The sequence below is a fragment of the Siphateles boraxobius genome, unplaced genomic scaffold (genome assembly GCF_051911475.1).
Source record: "Siphateles boraxobius isolate OS27281-9 unplaced genomic scaffold, OSU_SipBor_1 66, whole genome shotgun sequence".
Taxonomy (NCBI): domain Eukaryota; kingdom Metazoa; phylum Chordata; class Actinopteri; order Cypriniformes; family Leuciscidae; genus Siphateles; species Siphateles boraxobius.
This window is the reverse complement of record NW_027509193.1, coordinates 33,729,120-33,742,103: the sequence shown is the minus strand read 5'-3', so window position 1 is coordinate 33,742,103 and position 12,984 is coordinate 33,729,120. Positions and strand designations below refer to the sequence as shown.

At 34.4% G+C, this 12,984-nt stretch overlaps 1 protein-coding gene across 2 annotated transcripts; it reads left to right on the top strand.

The window, feature by feature from the left end:
• Positions 1-1,033: 1,033 nt before the first annotated feature.
• Positions 1,034-9,591, top strand: hmox2b (heme oxygenase 2b). 2 transcript variants are annotated; one of them, XM_077213767.1, is made up of 7 exons: positions 1,034-1,179; positions 1,512-1,595; positions 2,406-2,529; positions 3,446-3,563; positions 4,385-4,876; positions 6,771-6,891; positions 7,864-9,591. In XM_077213767.1, the coding sequence occupies exons 3-7, from the start codon at positions 2,435-2,437 to the stop codon at positions 7,989-7,991; spliced, it is 954 nt and encodes a 317-aa protein (XP_077069882.1). In that variant the 5' UTR covers positions 1,034-1,179; positions 1,512-1,595; positions 2,406-2,434; the 3' UTR covers positions 7,992-9,591. The 2 variants fall into 2 exon arrangements, with proteins under 2 accessions (XP_077069882.1, XP_077069881.1); XM_077213766.1 differs by lacking the exon at positions 1,034-1,179 and having other exon boundaries at positions 1,511-1,602; positions 7,864-9,589.
• Positions 9,592-12,984: the final 3,393 nt, after the last annotated feature.

Sequence of the window (12,984 nt, the reverse complement as noted above, 5' to 3'; positions counted from 1 at the left end):
GATGAACGATATCGTTGGAATCACTTTCAGAACGATTTTTCCCAGCTGAGGAATGATAAAAACGCTGATAGCTTATCAGAATCCACCCGACATTAAAGAGTTGGAGCTTTTAAAGCAGCAGACAACAGAACTGTAGCGCGCGATTAGCTATAATAAACACAACATTATCATCCTAATATAAGTATTGTTATAGTTATAGTTATCTTTGTCATTCTTTGTGTGAACGGGCCTTTATTGTTTACATTAGGTAGTACACATGCACAAATCAGGATTACTGATAAAAATGAAAGATTGAGAAAGGTATATAGATATGTTCAGAATAGCATACTACCATAACATGCACATGATCCCAGAATGCAACACACTGTACCTTCCATGAGAAATGTATTCCTCATGATTTGACCCGACTGCAGAAGTATACATTTTTAAACAAAATTGAATTAAAAATGCAAAAGCAGCTTTTTATTTCTGTGATAGATGGAACATAACTTTGCTGAATTAAACATACAAAGTTTATGGTTGTTCTGTTTGACAAACTATTTTAAAAAGTATGGCTCCGTTTGAAATCACATATGAGTAGGTACTAGTTTTGAAGTCATACTTCACAACGCTAAAAAAGTATTTTATTTTCTATATAGTATGAATGTGTGTAGTATGAATATAATCCGGATGTACTACATTCGCCATGTTGTCATTATCATGTGATCTACCAGTGTCAGTTGCGTTGCTTCCGGTTGCTCCACTCTGTTACCATTCATAAATCCTCTCCCGTGGCCTCATAGGAAAGTAAAGTGTCCATCGCAAACTTATTATCTTGTAATCTGGGTGATTTTTTGTCCTACGCTTATGGGGACCGTGAATTTGGACATATTTTGTCACATACTGTTTTTCGCTTACTACATATTAGGGAAGTGTGCAATTTCGGACGCAGCCAAATATCTATCGGGCATTATGCATTTAATGTTCGCTGCGCCTTTAAGCATAAGCTCGGAGAGTCACGTGGTTTCATCCTGCAGCTTCCTGAGTGAACGCCGCAGACAAAAAAAAAAAACCCACGAGCATCCGACTATTGATCATTTCAATAATCAGTTATCAATCTATTATCATTCCTACGGCCTGGACAGACCATTTAATACTATTATTATCTGGTCTAAAGCAGGATTTGCTGAAGAGCTGATTGTAAGTATTAGTGACGTTATGATGAGTGCTAGGTTCGCTTTGACATATGATAAGTCAGCACTTTAGTAAAAACTGACTGAGTTAATATAATGACACTAGAGTGGGTTGATGCTTTTGGAGCTGCTTGTAGGTTTTAAATGGATGCTGATCACAGGACAGTGAGATTAGATTAGAAAACACCAGAATGCTCATGACTGCTCTTTTGTTCTGTGTTTTCATTTAACGTCACCCTGCAAACAAACACAAATGCTCTTGAAACAGCCTCAGTGTGTGCTGGATGAATAGAGGCTCACTGTCAGTGTGTCAGTGTGTGTGTGTGTGTGTGTCCTCAGAAACAATCACCTGACTGGATGCTGAACTATTGTCATCTGCTGTAGGGACACTGACAGTTGAAGCTCGTGCTCAGGAGGTTTGAGGTAAGAGGTTTTCTTCATCATTTCTGTGTGTGTGTGTGTGTGTGTGTTTACATTATCATAGTTATTAATGCTGAGCTGCATATATCACACTTTGATTAAAAGCTAAAGTCAAAACATGTACAAATCTGAGGGATAGCGGCTTACAGAATAATTTTTACATAATGAAAAGGATGAATGAGCTTCCTACTTTGTGTTGTATTGTGTTAAACTGTAATTTGCCTAGATAGATCGTTAGGTAGCAGTGTCCATTTGCTATTATTAATTTAATAGAGTATTTATTCATAATTTGAATGAGCTATTTTTCTTATATTTTCACTTTTCATGTTAATTTCAGTTCAAAGTTCATATTAATTTCAGTTCAAGTAATTGCGCTTTTGTCATTTTTATTAGTTTTTGTTTAAATATTTATTTTTGGCTTTATTTTTTATTTAGCATTAGTAATTTTTGTGCTTACTGATGGACGGATAGATAGATAGATAGATAGATAGATAGATAGATAGATAGATAGATAGATAGATAGATAATGTATTTGAACAGCCAGGATATTCTAGAATATTGTGTGTGTGTGTGTGTGTGTGTGATAGATAGATAGATAGATAGATAGATAGATAGATAGATAGATAGATAGATAGATAGATAGATAATGTATTTGAACACCCAGGATATTCTAGAATATTGTGTGTGTGTGTGTGTGTGTGTGTGTGTGTGTGTGTGTGTGTGTGTGTGTGTGTGTGTGTGTGTGTGTATGTGTGTGTGTGTGTGTGTGTGTTTAAGAAGGAAACGCTCAGTCATGCTCATGTGTTTGAGCAGTCAGGACAGATTGAACAGAAGACAGAGGGATGTCTGCTATGAAGACTGAAGAGGATGCTAACGGGACGAGCACAGCTAACGGAGGAGGAGGAGTGTGTGAGGAGGGGGGCGTCACGGTCCTCAGGTACATCATACATTCAACATTTACAAGAGCAGCATTTCCTGTCATCGCTTTCTTCCTTTAACAACATGCTTGAATTATGCTGTTATTGTTTACTAAAACTATTAAAAATGATTTTGTTAATGAAATAAAGCCGAATAATATTAGATGACAAACTGAATAAAATAAAAAAAATAAAAAAAATTAAGCTGAAGTACTAAAATTATTCAAACTAAACCTGAAGGAAATAAACGAAAGTCAAATGGCGAGATGTAAAAACTAATAAAAACGACAAAATTACTAAAACTAAAATTAAAAGGAAATTGAAAATATAAAAAAAAAGCTCATTCAAAATGCTAATAAATAATATAAAAGTCAGAGTTATTATTGTTAACTTAAACTAAAATAATAATAATAAAAAAAATTGTATAACTTGGAAAAAAAAATTCTTTAATTTCAGCTAGTTGCCAAGACATTTGTTGTTGTGTTTTTCATTTTCTTTTAGTTTGCCTCGAAATACTAGAATACCTCAAACTGAAAATAAAAAAAATTCATAAGAAATAGACATATTAATTAAACAAAAACTAATAGAAAGGACAGAAATGATCTAAAATTAAAACGGAAAATAAAAAAAAATCATAAGAAATAGACATATTAATTAAACAAAAACTAATAGAAAGGACAGAAATGATCTAAAATTAAAACGGAAAATAAAAAATATTGTTATAAAATCTAAATATTAATAAACATTATAAAAGTAATATTAATAATATAATAATAGTATTAAAAACGTATACGAATGACAAAATTAACTAAAACAGAAAAAATAAATATATGTATGTATAAACATTATAAAAGTATATCAGTTCTACTAAAATAACACCGTTTGAGTGTGTAATTGTTTCATGAACAAACCTTCAATATCATCTCAACCCTACAGTCCCACTGATCTATCAGAGATGCTGGCAGCAGGAACCAAAGAAGTTCACGAGAAGGCCGAAAACACAGAGTTTGTCAAAGACTTCCTGAAGGGACGCATCCACAAGGAGCTCTTCAAGGTAAACGGATCAGTCAGTCGTGATGTCATCAGCCATAATGGGGCATATTTCTGATTGAAACATGAGCTGCTGTGATTTGATTGATCATTTCATCACATTAAACTTTGGATTGGATTACATGTATGATATTTTTGTGGCAGATGATTAAAAGGAAAAGAAATCTCACACACTTAAAATGAAGGTATTGGACCAGTTATTAACCACATAATATTGTTAGCTAAAGCTAAAAAATAAAATGGTAACAATTTACAATATGGCCACATTTGTAATTTTATGTAATGCATTAATTAAAATTAACTAACAATGAACGACACATTACAGTATTTATGTAAATACAAGTTCATACAAATACTCTTTATTGTTAGTTAATGTCAACTGAGGTAATTAAATTACAGAAATATTTGCTTGTATATAATGTATATTATAAATATTTTATAAATAAATAACACATGTTTCTTAAATGTATACATGCATGTGTGTGTATTTATATATACAAAGTAATTATGCACAGTACACACACAAAATACATTATGTAAACACAAACTTTTATTTTGGATGCATTTAATCAAGATTAATTGTTGCACAGCCCTTGTTTTTATTAATCTTGATTTTTCCCAACCTGTGTGCTTTTTCTGGGCGAGTCTGATTATTATTTTTTTAAATGAATAAGAACTAAATAGACATATCTTTTAAGAAACAAATATAAATGACAAAAATAGGCAACAAAATAAAAACTACAATAGCATCTCATTGATACTGCACACAGCAAGATAAATGTGTTTAGTTCTCCTTGACTATGATTTCTGGATCTGTGTTTTCAGCTCGGCCATGTGGCTTTATTCTTCACGTACTCCGCCATGGAAGAGGAGATCGAGAGGAATAAAGAACATCCTCATTTTGCTCCGCTCTACTTCCCTCACGAGCTCCACCGGCGCGACGCTCTGGCTCGGGATCTGGAGTTCTTCTACGGCGAGGACTGGCGGAGTCAGATCCGCATCTCTCCCGCGGCTCAGCGGTACGTGGACCGCATCCGGCGGGTCGGCCGGGACCAGCCCGCGCTTCTCGTGGCCCACGCCTACACGCGCTACATGGGAGACCTCTCAGGGGGGCAGGTGCTGAGGAAGGTGGCCCAGCGCGCCATGAAGCTGCCGCCCACAGGAGAAGGCCTGAGCTTCTATGAGTTTGAAGGCATCCACAGCGCCAAGGCCTTCAAGCAGCTGTACCGCAGCCGGATGAACGAGCTGGAGCTCGACACACACACCAAGAGGAGCGTCGTGGAGGAAGCCAACCTCGCCTTTCAGTTCAATATGGAGGTGAGCAGTGCAGAAATTTAAAGGGGTCATATTTTCTTGTTGTTATTTCAGGCAAGATTTGTTGTACCAACTGTAATATTTCTTTATGCTTTTTTTTCTAAAGAAGGAGGAGTTCACTTAAGAAAAACAAAACAAAGGATTCAGTGATTCAGCTTAATAATTCAAAAATCACTTTTGATAATTTTTAAATTGTATTTATATTATTGCTACATTTAAGTTCATTTTAAAATCATGAATATATATATAATATTTCCGTTTAAATATTTTTTAGTTATTTTATTGGCAAATGGATGTTTCTAAATAAAATGTTCTAAATTCAATTTAATTCAACTAATTTAATTAATTTCTAAAATTGCATTTATTTATTTTGTTACATTTATCTACATTTTAAAATAACTACTTATACATGCACGCACGCACGCACTCACATACACACACACACACACATATATATAAATAAATATATATCAATTAAATTAAATGCTTTTTTCTTACTTTTTTCTATTTGTAATAGCTTATTATTATTGTTATTATTACCTATTTTATTGTTAAATAGATGACGTTTCCAAATACAATTTTCTAAATTAAATTTTATTATTATTATTATTAATGATTTCATTTCTAAAATTACTTTTATTTTGTTTTCTTATTTTTATTTATTTATTTTAAAATAATAATTATATATATATATATATATATATATATATATATATATATATATATATATATATATATATATATGTGTGTGTGTGTGTATATGTATAGAGAGAGAGTGTGTAATAAATTAATTTGTTTTACATTTTTCTTTTTGAAATAATTTATTGTTGTTATTACCTATTTTATTGACAGAAAGATAAAGCAATGCTTTTTTCTAAATGAAGTTTAATTAAATGAGACAAACTTAAAAAAGAAATTAATAGTTTAATTATTAATTACAATTGTTAAAAATTAATTAAATTTAATTATTACATGGCTTGGTTGAATTCTAATGTAGAATGTTAAGTGTAACACACCATTGCCATGAAAAACAAAGCGTTGCCATGGATTCTAACCGTAGAGACGGAACGGACTATTTTCTTTAGCGGAAGCAATACATTTAATCGTTTTTAAATCGATAAACTCAATATTTTATACTTAAATATATATTTTGTGTCAAATTATGGATTTATTTGGTAGGTAGCCATGTAATAAGCGGGATAATGTAGAGTGAGGCGGTTGTTATAGCGAATACAACCCCTTCAGGCTGATTCAAGACCCCTCCGCCTGTCGTAACCTGTCCTAATCAGCCTGTCGGGATTGTATTCGCTATAACAACCGCCTCGCTCTACATTATCCCTTACTTAATGTTCTCAGGTTCTAAAAGTTTAATCAATAATATTTTGATTCTTCATTATGAGTCCTTTAAAGAATGATGTTGATGACAATTAATTCAAGATGTGCAGATCATTATCTCTGCACTCAGTCTGAGATCCTTCACGAACACCGAATGAATTAAACTAATGGCCCGCTCATAATCTCTCTGTGTGTGTCTTCACCTGGAGGGCTTTGCAGTCGCTCTATTAGAACTGAACCTGACGTCTCCGTGTTCATATCAGTGAGTGTGTACTTAAAGCTCCGTGTGGCTTGAGTTTCATCCGTCAGCAGATGGAAGAGTCCTTTGTCCTCATGGCAGATCACAGATGAGCTCTGAAATTAAATGGACAAGACGGGGTCAAAACAATGTCTCGCTTCTCACCAGCATCTTTTAACATTGCGTTTGACTGTGACATCTAGTTGAATGTGTTTATTTAATGCTGTCACTGTCACACACATGACAAAGAGCTTTTCATTAAATGCTTGTCATTTCCTCAGTGTTCCCTCATTGTTTCCTGTGATGGTGATGTGTTGCATGCAGATTTTTGGAGAACTAGAGGAGGTTGGAAAGACCCTTCAGGACGATGTTTTGGACGCCGCTCCGGCTCATGGAGAGATACAAGGAGACGTCAGTCAGTGTCCGTACCACGCTGCCAAAACAGGTCAGCTTCACCAGACTATTCATCTTCATTACACCTTAAACCAGGGATTCACTATTACTTTTCTGTCAGCCAAACCCATCAGATATTTATTTGAAGTACAGATGAGCTTCTAATTTGAAAACGGCACATTCAGACATTCACCGTTCTCTGATGATGGTTAATGGTCACATGACTTGCAACCAAGCAGATAAAATATTTAATCTTTTTAGTAAGCTAAATCTTTATATATATATATTGTTACAAATATTTAAGTGAAATTATCATTATTAGTTTTAACTGTAATTATAAAAAATTAATAAATAATAATAATAATATAGACTTTTATTTTGTCACAATAGATTCAGTGTTATTTTAGTAATATTGAGATACTATTATAGTTATTCATATTTTGAATTGGTTGTCATTTTTTAATTTTCTATTTTTATTATCGTTTTAGTTAAAGTTTTATTAATTTTGTTGTATGTTTTTGTCATTTTTATTTGTTTTATTTTATTTTTTATTTATTATGTCTTTTTTATAGTTTTTATAATTTTTTTTAATTTCGGTTTTAGTTATTTAGTGCATCAAGTTAAACTAAATGAAAATGAGAAATTTGAACTAGAATAATAATAGTAATAAAATTAGTTTAAGGTTTTTTATATTTTATTTCAGTAAACATTTATTATATTTCAAGTAACAAACATGTTTTTTGTTTGTTTTTAATTTTAGTTAACTGTAATAACCCTGAATAGATTATATATTACTTTAAATTTCAGCCTTTGATTTGATAATTACTCTGATCTATATCGCAATTACGGTTTTATTTCGATTAATTGTACAGCTCTATTTATTTAAATTTTATATTTGATTTTATTAATCATTAGCTTTTCATCAACCTCTACAGTTCTCCTTCAAACCCCTGTTTGGGAAACCCGGCCTTAAACCCAAGCAAATTACACCGTTTACATGATTATTTCATTCTTTCTGTTTCAGCTGCCAGCAGCGGATCATCTTACATTTGTCAAGTGGCCATGACTGTGCTTAAAAATCCCTCCGGTCAAGTCCTATTGGCCGCCTGGATCGCTGCTCTAGCCGGATTGGCTGCATGGTACCTCATGTGACCTCCTGTGGCCCAGTCTTAGTGCATCCCATTTGCCCCCTCGTCCTTGGGTAAATGTGATTTAAAATAATAATGTATGAGCACAGACTTTATAAACGCAGGATAGCATAGTTTATTGTGGAAGTCGTAACTGTTGCACCTGTTAGTGTTGATGAAGTTAAGGCTGGAGAAGAACTACGGAAATATGCAGTGTTGTTTTTATAGTTTTCTCGCAGTATCGAGTCATTTGGTGCAACAAGTCAAATGGGCCAGAAACATTCTACGCAAGTACGCAAACATAAACGCAAGATTGATTACATGCGTCAAGTTAATTGTGTTGAATTATCCTTCATCACTATAAGGGGCGCTATAGAAGATATTAGTGCAAATTGTCTCTACAGTCAGTTTTATTGGCCCATTTGTCATGCGTGCTTTCAAATGAGATATGCTATGCATACATGCAGCATTTACAAAGAAAAGCAGTACTTCTGCAGGGCAGACTACTGAGATGTCAGGTCAAAAAATGACTGTCACAACGGTTAATGAAGAAAAGCCTTTTTGAAGAGGTTTGGAATGTAAAGATGGAAGAATTGCACATTGAGGCCATTTTTGTCTAGTTACACAACAGGATGTGTTACAGACTCGGCATTTAGGGATTTTTCTACATAGTCGGTTTAATGGGGCCAGATTGAACAGTTTTTACTAGTGAATTGAGTTTTTCAGTGATGATGAAGATAAATATCTTTTATACATTCTTTATTATTGTGTGTACATATTATTATCTGACATATATGTATACACAATTATATACAGTATGTGTATATATAGTAACACTTTACAATAAGGTCTAGTGTATTAGTAAATGTTAATGTTTACATTAACCAAGATCAATAAATGGTGAAGTGTTTTTACTATATAAGTATTTTTAATATGTTCCTTGAGGTTCAATCATAATGTTAATAGAGGGTTTTTTTCACAAAAAGCAAATATATATGTGGAAAAAATATTATTTTCAACCTTCATTCTGACTCTCTGTCTGAAATGATCAGTTTTTAAGGCACGGCTCCTTTAAGGCTTGTCAATATACGGCCACTGTTATGATTGGCTAATGTCGTTGTATAGGAAACGGTATCAACAGCCACTCGCTATTGCACTCGAGTAAATGTTTTGAAAACATTCATAATTATATTGTTATAATGGTTATATAATTATGATTATACAGCATCAGCAATTATATTGTTTTTTTGTTTGTTTTTTTGCTTTTGACATGACGCTCACATCCGGTGTAGGCAAACGTCAGTTGTTAAGTGACTGAACTCCAGTGGGCGGGGCCTGTGATGCAATGCTGTTTAACTATTCGTCGATGTCTTGCTCTGGAGGCAGGCATGTGCAAATTAATTTGCCCGTGTGACATCACAAATCCTGCAATATCAAAACTTGATTAAATAATTACTTTGTTTATGAGGAGGATGTTTTATGTTATGAAACTTGCTGGATGTTTGAATGGCACAAAGATCTCTTAGATGTCAAAAGATCAATGCAAATTTGATTTTCTCATTTCATGACCCCTTTAACTTGTAGTTATCTAATGTTAACAAATAAAACCTTATTGTGAAATGATACTAATATATATATATATATATATATACACAATAGGCTGATATATCAGTCCATCTCTTATTATCACCAGGGCTTTACTCAAGGCTCTGATGAACAATTGTCAAACATATTAAGTATTTGAATGCAATTTAAACAAGGGAACAATTCTAAATAATTAGTATACTGTATATGTACAAGCTAGACTTAACCATAGTGTTTTTCTCTGAAGGTGATTCATTGATATGACTTGCAGTATGAAATTATTAACATTTATGGATGCAGTAATTTCTTGGTTTTATGCAGATCATTTAATTTGTTGGCTTATTTTGTGTTTTGAATAACTGACAGCTTATTTTAAAGCACTGGGAGACATTAAGAGTTGTGTGGATATATAGTACTGTTGGTTTGTGTAGTTCATTTTAAATTTCTTTAATCTATTCTTTTTAGGGTTTAGAAAGGGTTTTTTTTGGGGGGGGGGTTGCTTTAATTTAGCAATTTAATTTGCTTTTTTTTATTTGTTTAAATTGTTCACTTCAGCTGTATGTTCACTGTAATGAGTAATAAATTCACAACTGTGCTTCATTCACTGTTCAAGTTCATGTTTTATTTAAAGAATTTTGTATTTGAATAATTCAGATTTTATGTTAACCTCTTTGCATGCTGTAAGTTACCAGAGAAAATAGAAAAAAAACACAAAATAATTACAATCTAAATCTTCAGATTAAATGAGGCAAAAAAATAATTTTGACTTTTTAATGTCTTAATTTTTACATTTCATTTATTACTTTGTCTTAATTTGGACTTTTCTTCGCAAACCTACTATGTCATAATTTCTAATTTTTATGTCATAATTACAGGGCTGCCAACATTTGGGTTCAGGTTGGAGAAAGAATCATTTGGGGGAGAATCATTTTTTATGAAATGTCACTTTGGTTGTCATTTGGTTGTCAATTTTTACATTAAACGTGCAAAGGTTCTGATATGAACTTTTGTATACAAAAGAAATGCTATTAAACTGTTTATAACCACGCTATGTAAAATAACTGTTGAGTTAAAACGTTAGAGATCAGATCTAAGGAGGCGGTCTTTACTTACCGCCAATGAACAACATGTAAAAGAAAGTCATGCTGGTCTATGCCTGGAAAGCTCTTTGACAGACGTACAGCTCCTTCTCAAAAAATTTGCATATTGTGATAAAGTTCATTATTTTCCATAATGTAATGATAAAAATTTAACTTTCATATATTTTAGATTCATTGCACACCAACTGAAATATTTCAGGTCTTTTATTGTTTTAATACTGATGATTTTGGCATACAGCTCATGAAAACCCAAAATTCTATCTAAAAAAATTAGCATATTTCATCCGACCAATAAAAGAAGTGTTTTTAATACAAAAAAAGTCAACCTTCAAATAATTATGTTCAGTTATGCACTCAATACTTGGTCGGGAATCCTTTTGCAGAAATGACTGCTTCAATGCGGCGTGGCATGGAGGCAATCAGCCTGTGGCACTGCTGAGGTGTTATGGAGGCCCAGGACATCCAGAGTGTTGGGTCTTGCGTCTCTCAACTTTCTCTTCACAATATCCCACAGATTCTCTATGGGGTTCAGGTCAGGAGAGTTGGCAGGCCAATTGAGCACAGTAATACCATGGTCAGTAAACCATTTACCAGTGGTTTTGGCACTGTGAGCAGGTGCCAGGTCGTGCTGAAAAATGAAATCTTCATCTCCATAAAGCTTTTCAGCAGATGGAAGCATGAAGTGCTCCAAAATCTCCTGATAGCTAGCTGCATTGACCCTGCCCTTGAAAAAACACAGTGGACCAACACCAGCAGCTGACATGGCACCCCAGACCATCACTGACTGTGGGTACTTGACACTGGACTTCAGGCATTTTGGCATTTCCTTCTCCCCAGTCTTCCTCCAGACTCTGGCACCTTGATTTCCGAATGCAAACATGCAAAATTTGCTTTCATCCGAAAAAAGAACTTTGGACCACTGAGCAACAGTCCAGTGCTGCTTCTCTGTAGCCCAGTCAGGCACTTCTGCTGCTGTTTCTGGTTCAAAAGTGTCTTGACCTGGGGAATACGGCACCTGTAGCCCATTTCCTGCACACGCCTGTGCACGGTGGCTCTGGATGTTTCTACTCCAGACTCAGTCCACTGCTTCCGCAGGTCCCCCAAGGTCTGGAATCGGTCCTTCTCCACAATCTTCCTCAGGGTCCGGTCACCTCTTCTCGTTGTGCAGCGTTTTTTGCCACACTTTTTCCTTCCCACAGACTTCCCACTGAGGTGCCTTGATACAGCACTCTGGGAACAGCCTATTTGTTCAGAAATTTCTTTCTGTGTCTTACCCTCTTGCTTGAGGGTGTCAATGATGGCCTTCTGGACAGCAGTCAGAACGGCAGTCTTACCCATGATTGCGGTTTTGAGTAATGAAACAGGCTGGGAGTTTTTAAAAGCCTTAGGAATCTTTTGCAGGTGTTTAGAGTTAATTAGTTGATTCAGATGATTAGGTTAATAGCTCGTTTAGAGACCCTGTTCATGATTTGCTAATTTTTTGAGATAGGAATTTTGGGTTTTCATGAGCTGTATGCCAAAATCATCAGTATTAAAACAATAAAAGACCTGAAATATTTCAGTTGGTGTGCAATGAACCAAGTGTGCAATGGGATGCAGAGCCGATCCTGACCTCCCTGGGGCCCTAGGCAAAATTCTGTTTAGGGGCCCTCCTACCTGACCCATGAGTCATGTAAACCATTTGACATTGCCACACAGTCACACCTGACACCCCAGTGCTCCCACTCCTTTCACTAGTACTAATGAAAATGTAATTCCTGATATCAGAAATAGACATTGTTACTCGAAAAAATACATTCTTAATATCAAGAATTCACATTTTAAATAGTACAAATTAAATTATTGATTTAAAAAAATGCATCCTGTGAATGAATAAAAGCTAAAATGGCTTGTCATAGCATGTCACTGTGTTTTAAATGATAAAAGCAATACTTGATGGTTATTATTTACTGAGAAATGTGCATCCATATTGACCAATATGTCCAGCCATACATTTACGTCAACATTTTAAATGCAATATAACCTTTAAATCAATAGTCAATGTCAATACATTGCTTTCCATTTTGCTTTATTGCAGAGTTGTTACTGACTTGGAGACTAGATAATCATTTACTGTTCTTTGCTGACATCAAACTTGGAGAGTCTAGCTGATTGCTGTTCACTCTCATGGTGTTTTTTTCTCTCTTTCGTGAACGGAAGGATAGTTCCGCCTTATTTTCTCATCGATATTGTAAACTTTGATTGACGTGCTTTGACACAAGGGGGAGGCGGGGCCCTACGCAACTTGCGTAGTGTGCGCATAGGGCTGATCGGCTCTGATGGGATGCTTGAGGA

Excerpts from the sequence above, each read along its gene's own strand:
- hmox2b (XM_077213767.1), top strand. The coding sequence starts at position 2,435 with ATGTCTGCTATGAAGACTGAAGAGGATGCTAACGGGACGAGCACAGCT. Across the intron at positions 2,530-3,445 it reads GGGGGCGTCACGGTCCTCAG|TCCCACTGATCTATCAGAGA; the intron begins GTACATCATACA and ends TCAACCCTACAG. Across the intron at positions 6,892-7,863 it reads GTACCACGCTGCCAAAACAG|CTGCCAGCAGCGGATCATCT; the intron begins GTCAGCTTCACC and ends TTTCTGTTTCAG.